Source organism: Vidua macroura, chromosome 5 (genome assembly GCF_024509145.1).
Source record: "Vidua macroura isolate BioBank_ID:100142 chromosome 5, ASM2450914v1, whole genome shotgun sequence".
Taxonomy (NCBI): Eukaryota; Metazoa; Chordata; class Aves; order Passeriformes; family Viduidae; genus Vidua; species Vidua macroura.
Window position 1 is genome coordinate 71870271 of NC_071575.1, and position 21049 is coordinate 71891319.

Genomic DNA, 21049 nt, shown 5'->3' on the forward strand with positions numbered 1-21049 from the left:
CCCCTTCTTGTCTCACGAGTTCATGAGAAGCTGAGTTAAAAACTTGGGGTAGAAATGGGGAGAACTTAACCTGAAACTTTAAAGAGTCTCTCTTTTTTTTGGCTTCTTCTGTGGTTCTGCAGCACTTCAGGGCTTCCTGTGATATTCCATGGAAAATCCAGGCTTCCTGTGACATTACATGGAGAGTCCAAGCTTCCTGGCAGATTTCTCCAGTGTCAGGAAGGAGAAGGGCAGGGGGGAGCTTCTACCCCATGCATCAACCAGGTGTTCACTGGGGAAGCATAGCCAGAACCAATTTTGGTTTTTTGCTTTGTGCTGTCAAAAAAACTGGCCAAAAAAAAGAGAAAAAAAAGTCCTGCTGGAGCATCTCCTGTCTGGAAACGGATCCCAAGCGTCCCTGTGCTCCCAACCTGAGCGACACCCGTGGCTTTCTCTGTGTGGAATATGTTGACTCCATCCATCAACTTCCACACGTGGTGGAATCCAATCCAAACTCCTCCCTTTGTGTTTTTGCAGCTGAGCAGATCCTGGGCCCTCGGGAGCTGCGTGTCAGCGAGCACAGCCACAGCTCCCTGAGGCTCTCGTGGGTGGCAGCCACGGGCAGGGTGACAGGGTACAGTGTCCATGTCCACCCCTCGCTGCCACCGGGGCAGCCGGAGCCAGAGCACCAGCGGCAGGTAGGGTCATATTCCCATTTTCCAGGGCACCAGTTGGGTTTCAGTTCCCAATGTTGGGTTTCAGTTCCCAGTGTTATGGGGTCATCCCATCTTGAGGGCACAGCCCAGTTTAGGAGGTCACACCATGTCCTTCAGTCATCCCGGGCACAACGGAATTGGCGGGAATTCCTGAGGGTTGAAGTGAAGGTGGAGATCCACCATGGGATCCACCAGTTTCAGTCCCCAGTGTTGGGTTTCCTTTCCCAATGTTGTGCCACAGCCTGGTTAGGAAGTGGCACCGCATCCCTCAGCTATCCCGGTCGCAATGGGATTGGCAGGAATTCCTGAGGATTGACGTGAAGGTGTGGATCCAGCATGGGATCCACCAGTTTCAGTCCCCAGTGTTGGGTTTCCTTTCCCAATGTTGTGGGGTCGTTCCATGTTGATGCCACAGCCTGGTTAGGAGGTCACACCACGTCCCTCAGCCATTCTGGGCACAGAGGGATTGGCAGGAATTCCTGAGGGCTGAAGTGAAGGTATGGATCCACCATGGGTGTGGATCCACCATGGGATCCACAAGTTTCAGTCCCCAGTGTTGGGTTTCCTTTCCCAATGTTGTGCCACAGCCTGGTTAGGAAGTGGCACTGCATCCCTCAGCTATCCCGGTCGCAATGGGATTGGCAGGAATTCCTGAGGATTGACGTGAAGGTGTGGATCCAGCATGGGATCCACCAGTTTCAGTCCCCAGTGTTGGGTTTCCTTTCCCAAAGTTGTGGGGTCGTTCCATGTTGATGCCACAGCCTGGTTAGGAGGTCACACCATGTCCCTCAGCCATTCTGGGCACAGAGGGATTGGCAGGAATTCCTGGGGGCTGAAGTGAAGGTATGGATCCACCATGGGTGTGGATCCACCGTGGGATTCACCAGTTTCAGTTCACAAAGCTGGGGGTTCATCCTGTGTTGAGGGCACAGCCTGGTTAGGAGGTCACACCACGTCCCTCAGCCATCCTGGCCACAGTGGGATTGGCAGGAATTCCTGGGATTCACCAGTTACAATTCCCAGTGTTGGGTTTCAACTCCCAGTGTTGGGGGGTCATGCTTGGTTAGGAGGTGGCACCCAATCTTCCCAATATCCAATCTTTTCTCTCCTTATCTTTATGATGCCACCACTCAATCCCATCCAGCCTCCCTGGCAGCATCTCCTCCTCCTCCTCCTGCTGCCCGAGTTGTTCATTTTGGTAAGATCTCCATGGATTTTGGGATTTTCCATGTCCTTGTGTGAGCGATGGTGCTGCGTGCTCCAGCTCATCCCACACCACACGAAGTTTGGGAGTTAGACTGAAGGGTAGGAGATACTTGCCCTAAAAGCTTTGGTTCCTAATAATAGAACAAAGCTATGAAAGCTTAAATTATTTAGGTGAAGATTATTAATTGTATTAATTATTAAAATTGTATTTAACTGGAATGATCATCTTTGGCAGCTTCTGTATTTTCCCTGTTATTATGAGATCCTGACATTCTGTTTCCATCTCTTGCCCTCAGGTTACATCAAAATTTCCTTCTCTGAGCTTAAAAGGAGCTATCTTGGTTGTTTTTCCTTCATTTTCTTCAAAGGAATTTGAGATCACCCTTACCCGTAATGCGCTCTCCATGTTTTATTTCCTGGGCTATTCCATGGGTTATTCCATGGGCTGTTCCACAATTTGAGGATCACAACCTCTGGCTGAGGGTTTTAAGAGGCTTCCTGCTCATGGGAAGTCACCTTGAGCAGGTGTGGAAGGTGACCTGATGTTCTGCTGTGGGTGTAACGGTGTCCCTTGTCCCCGTGTGTGACAGATGGAGGTGGATGGGGACACAACCACGGTGCTGGTGACAGATCTGAAGCCCAGCACCAAATACGTGCTCACGGTGAGGGCCAGCTATGGAGGGGCCCTCGGGGAGCCGGCAGCCACCAAAGGGAAAACAAGTGAGTGTCCCCTGGGCCAGCCCTGTGGAAAACACCCACCCCAAAGCTGGAGAGGAGGGATGGATGGATGGATGGTGGCATGGTGGGATGGATGGTGGGATGGATGGAGGAATGGTGGATGAATGGATAATGGCATGGTGGGATGGATGGATGGATGGATGGATGGATGGATGGATGGATGGTGGGATGGAGGAATGGATGGACTGACAGATGGATGGTGGATGGATGGATGGATGGCGGGATGGATGGAGGAATGGAAGATGAATGGATAGTGGCATGGATGGGATGGATGGAAGGATTGATGGATGGATGGACTGACAGATGGACGGATGGATGGAACAGGAAGTCCATCCATGGATGGATGGTGGATGGATGGAGGAATGGATAGTGGCATGGTGGGATGGAGGGATGGGTGGATGGAGGGAATGGTGGATGGATGGATGGATGGATGGATGGATGGATAGTGGCATGGTGGGATGGATGGAAGGATGGATGGATGGATGGACTGACAGATGGATGGTGGCATGGATGGATGGAAGGATGGATGGATGGATGGATGGACTGACGGATGGATGGATGGATGGATGGATGGATGGATGGATGGATGGTGGATGGATGGAGGAATGGTGGATGAATGGATAGTGGCATGGTGGGATGAATGGACTGATGGATGGATGGATGGATAGTGGCATGGTGGGATGGATGGATAAATGGAGGGAGGAATGGATGAGGGAGGGAGGAATAGATGGTGGGATGGATAGCAGGATAGATGGATGATGGAGTGGTGGGATGGATGGATGGATGGATGGATGGATGGATGGATGGATGGATGGATGGATGGATGAATGGATGGATAGTAGCATGGTGGGATGGATGGATGGATGGACTGACGGATGGATGGACGGATGGATGGACGGATGGATGGACGGATGGATGGACAGATGGATGGATGGATGGATGGATGGATGAATGGATGGATGGATAGTAGCATGGTGGGATGGATGGATGGACTGACGGATGGATGGACAGATGGATGGACGGATGGATGGACGGATGGATGGACGGATGGATGGATGGATGGATGGATGGATGGATGGATGGATGGATGGATGGATAGTGGCATGGTGGGATGGATGGATGATGGAGGGAGAGAGGGAGGAATGGATGGAGGGATGGAGGCTTGGATGGAAGGATAGATGAATAGATGGATGAATGGATTGATGAATGGATGGAGGCATGGATTTGGAGCTTCAAAGTTTATTAGAGAAGCTCCTGTTGAGTCCTGCGGTGCAGGAAGCTCCTTGGCATTCCAAACTCCTCCAAGAGGAGCCTGGATGGGGCTGGATCCAACCCCAACCCTGGACTGTCAACAGATTGAATCTAAGGAATTATAGAGGCGTGGTTGCACCTTGTCGAAGGATTAAAGATGGCAAACCAGGTTTATTTATATTATATAAAATTTATATTAAAATGAATGATTTATTATGATAAATTAGTAGATAGAAAGATCTTAATCAGCATTATTCACTGCACAGTAGAGAAGCTAAAACTACCAGGATAGGACAGAATCGTGCACTTTATCAAAGTAATTATACTGTAGTAATTATATTAAAGTAATTAAAGTAATTGTAATAAAATGAGCCAAAAAAAACCCAATTTTTGAAGTAGAGATGGATGTCACTCACCCAGACCAATGTCCAGAGGCAAATCTCTTCTGCTGACCCTCAACTTTCAGGGATGTCCCCACCCAAAGCAGGAATCTCCATTCCCAAGAAGGGATATGGGGATATGTCAGGAGAACATCTAAACGTGGGACTGGACTTTCATCACCTCTGCTTTTAGGGATTTTCAGAGTTTAAGGGGTTCACTGATGTCACTCTGTTCCCTGGATGGAGCTCCAATCCTGCTTTGCCTGAGGGGTTTTGTAAAGAATTTTTCCTTTCTTCCCTGCCTTTTGTTCCTCTCCGCACCCCCTGCGATGTCCGGAATTGTTTGTCTTCTTGAGGGAAGATCTCTGACAGGATGAATAAATAAAGCTCCTCAATGAGGTTTGACTCATCTGTACTTGCCAGGAAGAAGATGGAATGTCTTTATGGGTGGAAATAAAGCCATTTGATCTCTCCTCTTATTATCCCCAACACGAAGCCAGAGGCAGGAGCTATAAATCCGTCTGCCATGGCTGGCTGGATCCAAATGGGCTCCTCTCCCTTGGAATTGTGGCCGTGGGAGCAAAGCAGGCTTTGATTCATGGCTTTGATTCCTGCTCAGTCTGCAAGAACTGCAGAGTTTCCCCTGCCCAGGGTAGATATCCTCTGCTTGTGAGAGGATATTTCAGATCCCAACACCATTCCCAGAGAAAACTCCCAAAATTTCTGCCCTGGGATGTTTTGTCCCTATTTTCAAGAGGAAAAAGGGTTGGTAGGAGGGGGATTGTTGGTTTTAAGGAATCAGCTGAGGGAGAGTTGGTGCTTCTCCTCTTTGTGTCTCTCTGTCCCTGAAGACAAAAGATTTTTCCAAGGATCTTTTCCAGTATTCCGGCACTGCCACCTCCATTTCTGGCCTGTTTTTGTGTCCCCAAAGCTCCTGTGCCTCCAGTCACCAATTTCCGTGTGATAGAAGAAGGACTTTTCAGCCTCAAGGTGGCTTGGACACCTCCCCTGGGCAAACTGGAGGGTTACAAGATCTACATCCCCAGGGGTGAGTTTTATTGATTTTTAATTAATTTTATTAATTGTAATGAATTTTAAATTGATTTTTCTTAATTTTTCTTGGCATTTGCATTAAAAGGAGCAGTGATCCAAGGGAAGGTGCTGTTAACTCCTGGCATGACTCTGGAAAAAGTCCAGGATAGACTTTTCCAAATATTATGGTCCTTCCAGGATAGAGAAGAGTCCTTGGAAGGACTTTTCCTTGGAAGAACAAGCTGAAGATAATGCTGTGAATTCCTTGTTTGCCCTGGCATATCCAGATGTTTTTTCCACTCAGGTGCCTGCTCTGGTGGGGATTTGGGATGAGTTCGGGATGCCTCCCACTCCCCTCTGTGGGATCTGAGGGCTGGGACAGCACAGCCAGAATTCCAAGCAACACCACATGGATTGGGAGACACCAACCACACCCCTGAGCCACCTCCATGGTGTGAAGACCTCCCTGTGGGATTTCGCCTCGTGGAAACGCTTCACCATCCCTTTTCTCCTTGATTTTGCAGCCAACAAGCCCGGGGTGACCCTCGAGCAGATCCTGCGGGGCGATGTCTCTTCCCACCTGCTGGAAAACTTGCAGGAGGACAGGGAATACAGCATCAGCATCTACGCCGTGTATCCTGAGGGGCCGAGCCAGCCCGTGGCTGCCCTGGGGAGGACACGTAAGAGCTGTGACCCCGTGGTTGGTCCCTTCTGTCCCCAGCTGTTGTGTCCCCACCTCGGAGTTGGTGCCCTCATGCACCAGGACCTTCCCAAATCCATCCTGACTCTTCCCTCATGGACATGGACATCCTCAATACCATCCTGAAGTTTGGGGGAATGTGGGAGATCGTTTTCCCTCCTGTTTTGCACCCACCCTTCACAAGGTTGGTGACTCGGAGGTGTTTGGTCCTGGACAGTCACAGGTTGGGCTGTTCTACCTCTGGTTTATGAGATGCCTTCAGCCTCCAGGCAGGAGCTCCTGGAAATCCCTCTCGTGGAATCATTAAGGCTGGAAAAACCCTCTAAGATCCCTGAATCCAACCATCCCAGCACTGCCAGGTCCCCAAATGCCACATCCACTTGGCTTTGAAGTCCCTCCAGGGATGTGAATCCACCACTGCCCTGGGCAGCTCTTCCAATGCCTGACCATCCTTTTCATTGAGAATTTTTTCCCTATATCCAACCTAAACCTCCCCTGGCACAGCTTGAGGCCATTCCCTCTTGCCCTGTCCCTCATTCCATGGGAGCAGAGCCCAGTCCCACCTGGCCACCTCCTTTCAGGTGTTCCCTTCACCCAGCTGAGCTGGAGGAACATTCATGGAGGCCCAGCAAAGTCCTCCACTCCCAAGTGGATGCTCTAAAATTTTCTTCCCTGTCCTCCTTCCAGTGAAGCTCCTGCCTGTGGAGAGCCTCTTGCTGCAGAACGAGACCACGGACACGCTCCAGGCCCGGTGGAGCCCTGTCCGGGGAGCAACGGGATACAGGCTCACCTGGACATCAGCAGGTATGGATGGGGATGGGATTCAGGCTCACCTGGACATCAGCAGGTATGGATGGGGATGGGATTCAGGCTCACCTGGACATCAGCAGGGACAGGGATGAGATTCAGGCTCACCTGGACATCAGTAGGTACAGACAGGGTGGGATTCAGGCTCACCTGGACATCAGCAGGAAGGATAGGGTTGGGATTCAGGCTCACCTGGACAGCAGCAGGGACAGGGATGAGATTCAGGCTCACCTGGACATCAGCAGGGACAGGGATGAGATTCAGGCTCATCTGGACATCAGCAGGTACAGACAGGGATGAGATTCAGGCTCACCTGGACATCAGCAGGAAGGACAGGGTGGGATTCAGGCTCACCTGGACATCAGCAGGTACGGACAGGGTGGGATTCAGGCTCACCTGGATGTCAGCAGGGACAGGGATGAGATTCAAGCTCACCTGGACATCAGTAGGTACAGACAGGTTGGGATTCAGGCTCACCTGGATGTCAGCAGGGACAGGGTGGGATTCAGGCTCACCTGGATGTCAGCAGGGACAGGGTGGGATTCAGGCTCACCTGGACATCAGCAGGAAGGATAGGGCTGGGATTCAGGCTCACCTGGACAACAGCAGGACAGGGCTGGGGATGTGTATCAGTCAGCAGGACATGGAAAGATGGGAGCTGTGAGATTCCCGAGGTGCTGGATGTGCTTTGGATTGGATTGGATTCCACCTATGTCCAGAAGGAATTGAGGTTTTTTGGGGTTTGTGACCGGTGGAGTTTTCTCTGCCACGGATGCAAAATTTCCTGCTGTGGCTCTGCATGAAGCAGGCTGGTGGATATCCAGCCTTGTTACATGGAATTAGTATTCCATGGATTTACTGGACCTGAGGAGCCTTTAAATAGCTGAGAGGAGCTGGGAAAACCCTCCCTGCAGAGTTGCACAGCCCCTGAGTATTTGGGGTCACCCCTTTTTGGGGGGACAACTGAGGATGTGATTTCTGGGGGGACAGCCTGGAAGTGCCTGTGCTCATGGCTTTTGTCTCTGCAGCACTAAAACAAGGCTACATGCCCCAGAATCCTCATTTTTCAGCAAATTTGGGAGTTTGGAGACAGATCCACCTGTGCAGCTGGAGCTTTTCCCCTGCCCTGAAGCCAAAGATATTTTCCGTGGTGCCGGGAGGAGGAGCAGGAGTGAGAAATTCCAGTTTGATGTCAGATTATGGCCTTGGGAGATGGATGTTTCTGGGGCTCAGGGACGTCAGGACACCTGGGTTCTATCCCAGGCTTTGGAGAAAAACCACATTTTCCTCTCCCTCAGCTCCCCTGGTTACAATGGAAGGAGACATCTCCCACCAGGAAAGGGGGGGATTAGTGGGAGAACAGCTCCAGAGGTCACCAGGAGGGAAAAACCTTCGCAGGGAAGACATAAAACAGTTTTTATGGCTTTGCAATGAACCCAAAACTCAGCAGGCTGTGCCCGATATTCCAGCTAGGAATGGAGCTCAGTCTGGGAGTGGGGACACTGAGGGGACAGTGGGACAACCACAACACCTCCACCCCAAATTTCCAGCTGCTTTTTCACCTGGTACCAGCTCACCCCAGTTCCAGGGGTGGAAAAATCCCAAGGGCAGCCCCCGCTGGCCTCTGGATCCTCTTCCCACACTCCATCCCATCCCGGGATTAGGAATGTGGTGATGGGATCCGGACCCTGCTGCCCATCCCAAGCACGGGAGGGGTTAGATTTTCCCCGTCTGACTTTTAAAACCAGGATTAGATGAACACACACTGGAGATGGGAGCTGTGGCGAGCAGGTGGGAAAAGGGGGATGGGGCTCCGGGTGCCGCTGGAACAGAAAATGGGGACGTGGCACCATCCAGTGACCAAACTGGAAAAGGCATTTTCCCCTCTTTTAGAGGTTTTCTTCGACATCCTGCTGCCTGCGCCTCCCTGCCGCTGGGAGTCAGGGGTGGATCCACAGGAATTCGGTTTTAACTCTTCTCCTGCTGGGGATGTTTAGCTGAGCTGGGTTTAGCCCTCAACAAGGACATTAAAACTGGGTTTTGGGGCATCGCTGGCTTCAATTCCTGCAGGGAAGGCAGGATGACTTAAGCACGGAGTCACCCAGGGCTGGGCAGGCTGTGGACCCTTTTATGGGATCACTCCCAGACCCCAGTGTGACCGGTTCGGGGCTTTCCTGGTTTATTCCCTTTGCTTTGCAAATCCACGAGTTACCTCGGTGATCCCTGAGCTCTTCCCAGGTGGGTGTGGATTATTTCCACCTGCTCCCACCCGGGGGTGGTCCCAGTGTGCTGCAGGGTGGGGTGGGCTGAGCCAGGGGACACCGTTTCCCTTCCCAGAGGGCAGCATCCAGGACGTGACCCTCGGCAGCTCCTACAGCTACTACATGATCCAGGGGCTGGAGCCGGGCATGGAGCACACGGTGACCATCAACCCCATCTTTGGGGACATCGAGGGACCGGTGGTGACTGGCAGAGCCACCACGGGTGAGCGTCCTGCAGCAGGGGTGGCATTCAGCCCACGCAGAAGTGGGGGGGGGTGCTGGCACAGAGCTGGTGTCACTTCTGTCACTTCTCCGCGTCGTTGGGTTTGGGGAAGTCTTTGAAAGCTGTTGGAACCTTGACGGAACTGGGCAACTCTTCTCTCCTGCAGTGGCATCCAGCACTGTCCAGATGCTGAAAGTGAGCGAGATCTCCATCAACAGCCTCCTGGTGTCCTGGGATTCAGTCATGGGAGCCACTGGGTACAGGGTGGCCTGGGGTCCGACACCAGGTGAGATCCGTCTCTGCTCTCCCTGGAATGGGAGAACCTCAGGAGTGGTGGGAGTAGGGCAGGTCCAGCTCATGAACTGCTCCAAGCAGCCTCTCCCACAATTCCAGAGCGTGAACTGAAGCCAGGGATTATTCCTGGCCCTGAGATACCAACCTGGCCCCAGCCCTACACAGAGTGAGTTCCCAGGAAGGAGACAGGGAACATTCCCAGATTCCTGTGGTCCCTGGATATAAGATGGTTTGGATTCAGTTCCTCTCAACTTTGGTTTGGATCGTTTAGGTATTAAAATTCCAGAATAAATAACCACAGGAAAACTCTCCCTTGCCCTGGTGAACACATGGAATCCCAGCATCACTGAGGTTGGAAAACACCTCCAAGTCCAACCTATGCCCAAGCCCCGCCTTGTGATGGAAGTGCCACATCATTTGTTCCTTGGACACCTTCAGGGATGGGGACTCCAAACCTCCCTGGGCAGCCCCTTCCAATGCCTGACCACCCTTTCCATGAGGAAATTCCTCCTGAATTGTCCCAGAGCGGGTGTCCTCCAGCAGAGGGAACGCGGTGGATTTCCCAGGATGCAACAGAGCTGCTCTCCAGACTCTTTCTCCTCTTGTGTTTTATTTTCTCTTCCAAAGAATTCTTTGGCAAGGACCGTCCCCGTCACCTGTCCCTCAGCAAGTCGGTGACGTCCCACCGGCTCCGCAGCCTGGCCCCTGACACCGAGTACGTGATTTCTCTGTCCGTGCTCTTCGGCTCCGGGGAGGGCCCTGGGATCACCACCTCGGCCAGGACGGGTGAGTGCGGGTGGGATGGTGGAGTAGCTGCTACAGAACGTAACCTCTGTGTATCTGGTTCGACCCTGTGTATCCCTGGCTGGGGCTGTTCCTGTGCTCTGGGCTTGGGAAGAGCTTCAGATTCATGAGATCCTGGATTGGTTGAGGTTTGGAAGGGTTGGAAGGGTTAGAAGGGTTGGAAAGTTTGGAAGGTTTGGAACGGTTGGAAAGTTTGGAAGGGTTAGAAGGGTTGGAAAGTTTGGAAGGTTTGGAACGGTTGGAAAGTTTGGAAGAGTTAGAAAGGTTGGAAAGTTTGGAAGGTTTGGAAGGGTTAGAAAGTTTGGAAGGGTTGGAAAGTTTGGAAGGATTAGAAGGTTTGGAAGGTTTGGAAGGGTTGGAAAGTTTGGAAGGATTAGAAGGTTTGGAAGGGTTGGAAAGTTTGGAAGGGTTGGAAGAGCTGGAAAGTTTGGAAGGGTTGGAAGAGTTGGAAGGTTTGGAAGGGTTAGAAGGGTTGGAAAGTTTGGAAGGGTTGGAAGAGTTGGAAGGTTTGGAAGGGTTAGAAGCCCATCTTGTTCCAACACCTTCCACTATCCCAGCTCGCTCCAAGCCCCATCCAACCTGGCCTTGGACACTTCCAGGGGTGGAGCAGCCACAACTTCTCTGGGAAACCTATGCCAGGGCCTCCCCACCTTCACAGCCAGGAATTCCTTCCCAAAATCCAACCTCCGCCTGCTCTCGTTCAGTTTAAAGCCACTCTCCCTTACCCAAAGTCCCTCCCCAGTGCCCAATCTGCCCTCACTGAGCTTCCAGGTATCCCAAAATTCACACCAATATTAAGTCCTCAACATTGTTAGAATCCATAAAAAAAAAATCTGAAGAATAGGAAATCTGGGTAAAATCTGCTGTAGGGAACCATAGGAGGATAAAGAGGGTGGCACATCCTAGTGCAGTCCTTTCTGCTTGGTGATAGGGGCTGTCCCCTTCCTCAAAGAATTCCATAATTCCAAAGGAATCCTTCTGGGAGATCAGATTCCCTGGACAAGAGGCAGCAGATGCAAATCCTTTGTGTAAAATAGGGAAAGTTGATGGACAAACCTTGTCCGTCTCTCAAGCTTCTGGGCTGCTGCTCTGGGAGCAGGGGAAGGACAGTGCTGCTGATCCAAAAGCAGAGGTGAGATTCTTGGAAAAGGTTCCAAAGTGGCAGCAGGTGACTGGAAACCCTGGAATACCACATGGGGGAAATGGTCTGACCCTTGTGAGGAAGAGAACAGGGAATATTCCTCAACCGTGAGAGCTCTGGGTGGATATGGATCTCCTGACTCCATGGATCCCTGAACTGCCTGTCCTGGCCTTGCTCCCACTGGATCTGGGCAGAACGTGCTCCTTGATGACCTCAGGGAGTGGTGTGTCTCCAGGTGAGGGTGAGGAGACACCAAGGATAAACAAAGACACCATTTTTAACCCTTCAGTATAACTTTGACTCATTAACGTGTCCATGATGAGCCTTTTGTGGATATTCTCAGCTCAGTCAGAGAGAAATAGAAAGGTTTTCTAACCAGGCAAAAGCCTAAGAAACAGTTGGGAAAAATGTAAATAATTCTGTAATCTACCTTGTTATTCACATTGTTTATAGATATGTTCTGCTGCTGTGCATCATTCACTGCCCACCAATGGTGTGGGATGTCTTTACTGTAAGATCAATGAAATCAGTCTTCTCAATGTTCTCTATAGATAGAGTGGTACATCTGAAACAAAGAGAGAACTCATTTTCTTTGCCTTCTGATCTGGAGTTCTCTGTTCCCGTCCTGCTCAACGGCGTCAAGCCTTTGGGCAGGAATCAGGACACTCCTGATGTTGTCCCCGTCCTGCAGCTCCTCTGGGATCTGTCTCCAACTTCAAGGTGACGTCGCACACCAGCACCAGCCTGTCCTTGGCCTGGAGTGCCACAGCCGCTGCCACCAAATTCAAACTCACCTGGAGCCCCGTGGGAGCAGGCAAAGGTGAGCAGGGAAAGGACATTCCAGGCACCTTCCCAAATTCCTGACCCGCTCCTTGGGGGTAGGAAGGAGATCCCACAGCTGGGAAACTTGGGTCCTGTTGGAGATCCTTCTTCCTCTTTGTTTTCATGGTTTTATTTATGGAGATAATCCCCAGCGCTCTGGGCAATGCTGCAATTTCCTTAGAAGGAAGGAAGTGAGCTCCAGGCTCTGAAATATCCCTATTTTTCCAGGAAAACAGGTTGCCAGGACTCGGTACCTGGGCAGCAGAGTGTTGGCTCATCGGATTGACCACCTGGTGCCCAACACCCTGTACAGGGTCGGTGTCCGGGCTCTGTTCAGCAGGACCGAGGGGCCGGAGGTGATCCTGACTCACCACACAGGTAAGTCCTGCTGGAAAAACCCTCCTTGACTTGGGATGCAAAGCTTGGATTGATCTTGGCACAGTTGGTCAGAGCCCGGTGATAAAAACACCGCAGTTTTGGGTTCAGTCCTCATGTTCATCCCTTTAAGAGCTGGACTCCATGATCCTGGTGGATCCAGCTCAGGATATCCTGTGGATGGTGGAGGCACGAGCAGCTCTCACTGCTTGGTGGCAATAATCCATGGCTGTTCCCGTGGGAGGGAGTGGACACGCCCTTCTGGCACATTGGACAATCCTGGATTTATCAGCGCAATTCCCAGAGTTATTTATCCACAACCACCTCGGGAACGCAGAAGCCTCTCCGCAGGCACCACCCAGGGTCACTCAGCAGCCTGCACTCCCGAGGTTTTGGCAATTCCTTGGATTGTGGCTCTCCCTCTTCCAACACGGAGTTCTGGCTCCTTTCAGTGTCTTTTTTGCCTGAATCCATCTCAATGAGTTTTTCGTGGAATTTGAAGATGTGTGTGGATGATCCATCCTCTCCTGGAGTTCTTCTCATCTCACTCTGTGTGTCACCAGTTTGGTGTGGGTGGTAAGAGATGTGGATGAGTCTCCTCAGCTTGGATTCCATGGATCCATTAGGAATTTCAGCCTGGCATCCTGGATAATGTTTGGAAAGTAGATATTGAATGAATGCCCATATTTTTCTCCTCCACCACAGCTTGGAGCCGTGGTGCCGCTCTGGGACTGAGCTGAAATCTTATCCTGGTTTGTTTTTCCAGCTCCTTCTGGAGATTCCAACCCCATCCCGACCATCCAAGACCTGAGGGTTACCGACACTGGTGTCAACACTTTGAAGCTGGCTTGGAAAAGCCTTCCTGGGATAAGTCACTACAAGATATCCTGGGAGCCATCCAATGGTAAGAATCCAAATCTTTGGTCAGGGAACACAAGGAACCCACAAAAACGGGGAGTTTGGCTCAGGAAATTCCTTTTTCCATGGGTGGTCAGGGTAGGTGGAGACTTTACTGTCTACAGGGACAGGGTGAACTCCTCTAAACGAGTCCTGAGCTAAGCTTTAGGGTCTAACCACGGATAGTTAGGATGTAGTCGGGATTTGGGAATTCCAAGAATTAGTTCCTTTCCATATTTGTGACCAGATCTCTCCGCTGCCTGTGCCTCAGTTTCCCCGTGGGCAAAATGAGTTCCTTACTCTCCTCCCTGGCCAGGTCCTGTCAGATGTGTGTGAAGCTGCTGTAACAATGAGTGTTACACTTCCCTTTCCGTGGACACCATGGATTTTTTGGGATGTCTCCTCTCAGGTGACTCGGAATCCTCCCAGCTGGTCCCGGCAGAGGCCGTTTCCTTCGCGATTCCCAAACTGAAGGGCAACACCACCTACACCATCTCCGTGTCCGCAGTGGGAAAGGGGCAGGAGGGAACCCCCACGGTCCTCACGGCCAAAACCTGTGAGTATGGGATTCATGGATTGGGATAAGAGCATCTCCACAGGGGAATGAAAGAAAAAGAGCAGTTTTGGCTGATGGATGCCTTATTCCTGGAACCCAGAATGTTTTGGCTTGGAAGGGATCTTGAAGATCATCCACTTCCAACACCCTCCGTAGACCAGGTTGCTCCAAGCCCCATCCAACCTGGCCTTATTTCTTCTCAGATCCCACCAAAAAACAGACATTGATCCTGTCTTCTTATTACCGAGGAATGTTGGGATTTCCCTGTCTTCCCCTGCCAATAATTCCCATTTTTGTGGCGCATTTTCTTGGAATTCCCTCTTTATGCAATATCTTGACCTTTTCCAGCAGGTAAAGGCCAACATCCCTCATGAGTTGTGCCAAAACAGGCAAAGAGATCAAACCGAGGAGAAAATCAGGGATGTGGAGCCAACACTGGGATTTCGGGGAAAAAAAAAATCACAGTAAAAACTTAATTACAAGTTTTACAAGTTACAGAAAATTACAAGTTTCAGTCAGTTTAAAGTCCAGACTGAAGATCTGACAAAATTTCCACCGGTTCCCACTAAATGAGAACCTGGTCTGATTCAGCTTCTTGGAAAACGCCTGAAGTGCTGGAGGAATTCCTTCCTCTCACCAGAACCATGGAATTTGGGAGGCAGAAATGTCCCCAAAGCCGTTTCCAGCCCCTAAGCTTTGTCCCTTGCTTTTCCAGCAGTGGATTTGCCCAAAGTGACAGAATTCACCGTGCAGGAGGCCGCGGATTCCAGCGTTTTGTTATCCTGGGATGCCGTTCCTGGAGCATCCCTGTATTTACTGACGTGGGGATTGTCCTCAGGTAACGTTTGGTGCGGGAAGGAAACCCCGATCCATCTCCTGAATTCCTCTGGATCCTGTTTAGCAGGAGAACCCTGGGGGTTTCCATGGGTTCCTTCATCTCAGCTTCTCCATTTGGCAGAAAAAGAGGGAAAAATGGGAACTGGAGTAAGCTCATAAAACGTCCCATTTGGCCCATTGCAAAATCCTTGGGGGAAGAAAAAAAGGAGGGCTGGGAATAGCTTAGGAAAAAGGAATTTTGGCATTATCTGTGTCCCTTCCTGTCCATCAAATCCACCAAAAAAAAAAGGTGGATTTTTGTCATCCATAAAACCTCATTTTTATCTGTTTCAAATCTCTGCTCTACTGTGAAGGGCTTTGAAAAATTCTTTTATCATTCCTGAACATTCCTTTTCCCAGTTGATTTGGCTTTTCAGGATTTGCCCTTTTAAACCACCGACTCCATGATTTTTTCCTGGATTGGACTAAAATCCTCTTTGAAATTTGGAGCTTCCTGTCCCTGTGGCTTCAACCACAAACTTTTTTCCTAGAGTCAGTTCATGTCCAAAGTCAAAGAAACCAAATCCAACAGAATTCCCTGTGCTCCCTGCAGTGCTTTTGGAACTACCAGGAGCTTTAATTTATTTATTTATTTTAATTCCAAGGATATTTCAGGATTGGCAGCTCCATACTTGTAGGTTGTGTCACCCAGGATGAACCATCCCATGACAGCAGCATTTTTTTGGGGATAAATATTATGGAAAAGCGATTTAGGAATGGGACCTTTAGATCTCTGGGGTGATTTTAATAATCCAAAGCAACTGTTCCCCTTCCTGTGCTGTGCTGTTCACATATTGATCTGGAAGGACTCAGAAATCCCTGATTTCAGAGTTGTCTGGGAATCAGGAATGGATAATCCCATGTCTGACAGTCCCTCCATGCCCTCTCTCCATCGATCCCGCTGGGATGAGTTCATAAATATTGATTTCCCATCACCAGCAGATGAATCCTGACCCTGCTTCTCCATTGGATAAAATTTATGCTCCTGAGTGAGTAATTCCAATTTTTCCTGGTTAATTATCCCGACTGCCAACACTGGTGTATAGAAGCAATTAAAAGTTTGGTCCTTATTTTTTGTCTTGATTAATTTTCCTTCACACAACTTGTTTTTTTTTTTCCCTAGATGAACGTTATTTTATTGCACATTTTCCTTGTTCCTTTTTAAGCTCACTTAATGCCCTTTTCCCTGCTGATTCCATCCAGCCTGTCCCATAAAAAAATTGGATCCCTTTCTATTCCACTTGAGATCATTCCACCTGTGGGTCAGACAAAATAAACCAATTTTGGCTATTTTGACTCAGGGAGGGAAGCACAAGAGTTTAAGTCAAATTTCAAGAGGAATTTTACTATTTTATTTAAAGGAGGAAAACCTCCCTTCCAAATATTTTTGTAGAGAGTTAAGAACAGCAAACTGGATTTGCTCTTTGGAGATCTTTTCCAACCTTAATTCCATGAGTTGATTATAGTGGAGCAGATTATTTGCACTGATTTTATGTCTTGCCACACAAACTGAGCTTTTTGGGTTATTTTTTTTAAGTAAAATGTTATTTCAGCATAAAAAAGGTACGAATTTCACTTTGAACAATGTCAAATTCATCATTTATTATTTCTAAAGCAAAGCACTTAGTAAATGTCGATCATTATTATGACTTTTTTTTTCCTATCATTATTTTAAATCAAAACTATGACTTGTGTGCAACCAAATTTCTCAGTCAAGTCTGATTTTATTTTTTCATCAAATTTACATTCATTCCCAGAAAAGAATCTTATTTCTATCCATCAGAACCACTGGATAGAAACTGGTCTCTCAGCCCTGAGCACCACTTACACCAAATTCCCTAAATTTTGGCATAAATTCCAAATTTTCAATGCACAAAATCAACCTAATTTCATCTGGTTTAGGACCTGCCCATTACGCTTTGTAAATTGTTTGCTTTTTGCCTCTTCTCCAAATCCTGGGAATAAATCCCCAAGTTCCTGTTTGCCAACAGTGATGCCACTGAAATGGGAATGACTCTGTGTTTTTCTGGCTCCCAGTCATGTTCCTCCTGTTTCCCACAGCTCCCGCTCTTTCCCGGGAATTGTTACCAGCAGCTTCCCAATCCTATCGGGTGACTGGGCTGAGCTCCAAGGAAATGTATTTTTTTTCCATCAAACCAATGTTTGGAGACTCAGCGGGACCGGAGACGACGCTCCTTGGACAAACAGGTATGAAGGATGGAGACCTGGATTTTCCAGGGAAAACTGCTCTTGAGGCTGATTTTTGGGCTTTCTACCCTTCTTCTCTTTGCTGGAGAGGCTAAAAGAGGTTTAAAATTCACCTTTTCTGTTTGGGTCCTACAGCAGGAGCTCCCAGGGAGCCACCAACTGCTCCAGTGGCTCCTGCACCGTTGGATACGAGGGAATCTCCATCCGGATCTCCCAGCAGGGTGGGGACCACTCCTCTCCCAGTGCCCACCAGTACAAAGCTCCCAGAGCCCCCAGTATGGACCAGCACGGTGTCGGCACCGCTGACAACCCCGCCTGGGCCCAGTGAGTGGGGGGATGATGATGATGATGATGATGATGATGATGATGATGATGATGATGTAGAAATAGTCAAAGCTTCCAGAGGCCAAGATCTTCTCTGATCCCAGGAGCTAAAACCGGTCTTAATTCCCTGAAAAACAGGAGTGGACAATGTCAGGGAAGACCCAAAGCCCATAAATGCAGTGAAGGCCTCAGCACCACCCTGGAGGTGGGGTGAAGGTGCTGCTGCTCACCCAAAAATTGGCATCACAAGAGGGTTTGGGGTTTGTTCTGTTGCTCTGAACACACAAAACCCCAGGATTCTGCTTTAGGACCCCTCAGCTTACGGAATTCCTCTCTTCCCTCTGCAGTTTGTGGGAAGCTCAAGGCAGACGTTGGGTTCCTGGTGGATGAATCCTCGAGTATCGGCCAGAGCAACTTCAATAAAGTGAAGGATTTCCTCTTCCGGATCGTTTCCTATTTCCCCAAGATTGGGCCTGAAGGGACACAGGCAAGATTTTCTCATTCCATTTCCTGAAGTTTTTTTCCTTCCTTTTTCTCCTTCTGCTCAGCCCTGCCTGGAGCAGAGTCTGCTCACCCAGGAGTTGTGGAGCAGAAAGGCCAGGGAAAGACCTGTGTGGAGCAAAAAAGACAGGAATTAAAGTCTCCTCAATGTCAGCTTTCCCATTTGGATAATTTCCATTTCTTGGTTATTTTTCCAAGACTGAATCATCGGGAAAAAAAGCAAATTCCACATCTGAAATGCTGTCTAGGTTAGCCCAGAGATCTGTTGGGTGCACATTCCCCTCTCAGATCCTATTTCTGACCCCATCCAGAGTGGGAATGATTGGAAATTTAGACCGGGAATGGTTGGAAATCGAGAGTGGGAATGGTTGGGAATCCAGACAGACAACAGTTAGAAATCCAGAGTGGGGAAGTGTTGGGAAATCCAGAGTGGGGAAGTGTTGGGAAAGCCAGAGTGGGGATGGATGGGAAATCCAAAGAGGGGATGGTTGGAAATCCAGAGGGAGAATGATTGGGAATCCAGAGTGGGGAATTGTTGGAAATCCAGAGTGGGGATGGTTGGGAATCCAGAGTGGGGAATTGTTGGAAATCCAGAATGGGGACGGTTGGAAATTCAGAGGGAGAATTGTTGGGAATCGAGAGTGCAGAATTGTTGAGAAATCCAGAGTGGGGATGGTTGGAAATTCAGAGGGAGACTGACTGGAAATCCGGAGTGGGAATGGTTGGGAATACAGACAGACAACAGTTAGAAATTCAGAGTGGGGACAGTTGGGAAATCGAGAGTGGGAAGTGTTGGGAAATCCAGAGTGGGGATGGATGGGAAATCCAGAGTGGGGATGGTTGGAAATCCAGAGGGAGAATGATTGGGAATCCAGAGTGGGGAATTGTTGGAAATCCAGAGTGGGGATGGTTGGGAAATCCAGAGTGGGGAATTGTTGGGAATCCAGAATGGGGACGGTTGGAAATTCAGAGGGAGAATTGTTGGGAATCGAGAGTGCAGAATTGTTGAGAAATCCAGAGTGGGGATGGCTGGAAATTCAGAGGGAGACTGACTGGAAATCCAGAGTGGGAATGGTTGGGAATACAGACAGACAACAGTTAGAAATTCAGAGTGGGGACAGTTGGGAAATCGAGAGTGGGGAATTGTTGGGAATCCGTAGTGGGGATGGTTGGGAAATCCAGAGGGAGAATTGTTGGAAATCCAGAGGGAGAATTGTTGGAAATCCAGAGTGGGGAATTGTTGGGAAATCCAGAGTGGGGATGGTTTGAAATCCAGGTATGGATCCAAGTGGGAATTGCAGGATGTCCCAGCAGCTCCCTCCTCCAACAAACCAAAGCCCCAGGTGATGATGGGAATCATCTGCAGGGCAAATGAAGCCTGAAGGATTTAATGACAGCAAAGCCAATGGGAAGACTCAGTTCCTCATTTATTTGGGGTCACTTGTTTAATTTAAATTAGGAAGGGAGAGTTACAGAGCTTGGTTTAAGTTGAGCAGGAAATGGGAATTTCTTGGACTCTGCTTGGAGGTTTTAGGTGAATGATGAAGTTACCCTGGGTCAACAAATAACTCTGGGAACATAAAAAATTTTGATTTAGGTGAGGATCTGACTCCCTTTTCCCAGAGAATTCAACCTCTTCCCATTCCCACGCTCTGACTCGAGGCGGTTTGTCCCAGCTCCTGTGGATCTGGGAGTTTTAATCCCTGTTTTTGGCAGGTTGCTGTTGCTCAGTACAGCGAGGAGCCCAGGGCAGCTTTCCACTTCAACCAACACCGCGACCGCAACGGAGCCCTCAGAGCCATCAAAGGGCTGAGCTACACCGGAGGCAACACCAAAACAGGTCTGGGAAGGGACTTGGACACCTGGGATGATCCTTCTGGCCCAGGACAGAACCTGGAAGCCAAGGAGAACATTTCTCTTGAGTGGTTTGGAGCCATTTCCTTGGTGGGAACGTTGTGCTTAAAGTTGTTCTAAATTTGAGAACGGATTAAATTTGATTTTCAGGAGTGGTTTTTCCAACCACATGGTGCTTTATCCATGTCCTGGTTTTTCCCCCGGGTTTTCCTCACTATTTTATGATTTTGCTTGCACTTGAGGGAGGCTTTTACACCATAAACATGAGGATGGCTGATGTGAAGCATTCTTGCATCCCTGAAATCCAGATATTTTGTCTCATTTAAAAAGCTCAGAGAGGGACAGCACTTTCCATGTGCTCATTCCCAGCTGGACACTGGGAATACCTGGTTCCCTGGAGCAACACAACCAGGAATGGTAAATTAAAGATGGTTAATTTTAATTTAATTGCTTAGCCCAATTGGTTGGAACCTGGTGCCAGTAACTCCAAGATTTGATCCCCCTAAGGACCATTCAGGAATTGGACTCAATGATCCTTGTGGATCCTTTCCAACTTGGAATATTCTGTAATTTTGTGATTTTTCAATGAATTCTTCATATTTGAGGCACCCAAATCCCTCATCCTGCCTCAGTGGTATTGGACAAGAACACAAAAAAACAGGAATAGTCAAAATACAGGAATTTTCATGGGATTGCTTAGGGAAAGAAGGCATGGAATTGGTCAGGCTGGAAATTCCTGGGTAACCTTGCCTCTAATTCTTCTTTTCATGGAGTTTGTGTCAATAAAGACATTTTACTCCATGTAGGAATCTTTCCATGGTGTTTTGGAGCTTCTTGACCATTTCAATCTGTGGGAGATTTCTTTGTGAAACTTTCTTGGTCTTTCCAAAGGCATTTGGAAACGGGAATTCTGTGGATTTTATTCCAGAAGTGTAAGAAAAGTGCTTCAATTTTCTGAATATTTTGGTTCCCCTTTTCCAAAACTATTCCAGCCAAGCTGATTTCCTGCTGTTATCCTGCAAAAGACATTGTCCCATACCCAGGGCTTTCCACTTTTGAGGAATTCCCTTCATCCTCCACCCATGGAAGGAGATCCAGAGTGCA

General features: G+C 49.1%; 1 protein-coding gene across 1 annotated transcript in view; it reads left to right on the forward strand.

Moving 5' to 3' along the window:
- Positions 1-21049, forward strand: part of LOC128808122 (collagen alpha-1(VII) chain-like) — a 101283-nt gene that overhangs the window by 20087 nt on the left and 60147 nt on the right. Inside the window, exons 9-25 of the mRNA XM_053978950.1 lie at positions 517-677; positions 2492-2621; positions 5202-5318; positions 5827-5982; positions 6690-6806; positions 9147-9293; positions 9460-9579; positions 10215-10373; positions 12224-12352; positions 12583-12732; positions 13496-13633; positions 14036-14182; positions 14901-15020; positions 17120-17266; positions 17402-17590; positions 17938-18077; positions 19808-19931. Of these exons, the coding sequence (XP_053834925.1) occupies positions 517-677; positions 2492-2621; positions 5202-5318; positions 5827-5982; positions 6690-6806; positions 9147-9293; positions 9460-9579; positions 10215-10373; positions 12224-12352; positions 12583-12732; positions 13496-13633; positions 14036-14182; positions 14901-15020; positions 17120-17266; positions 17402-17590; positions 17938-18077; positions 19808-19931 (2391 nt within the window). The remainder of the gene's footprint in view (positions 1-516; positions 678-2491; positions 2622-5201; positions 5319-5826; positions 5983-6689; positions 6807-9146; positions 9294-9459; positions 9580-10214; positions 10374-12223; positions 12353-12582; positions 12733-13495; positions 13634-14035; positions 14183-14900; positions 15021-17119; positions 17267-17401; positions 17591-17937; positions 18078-19807; positions 19932-21049) is intronic.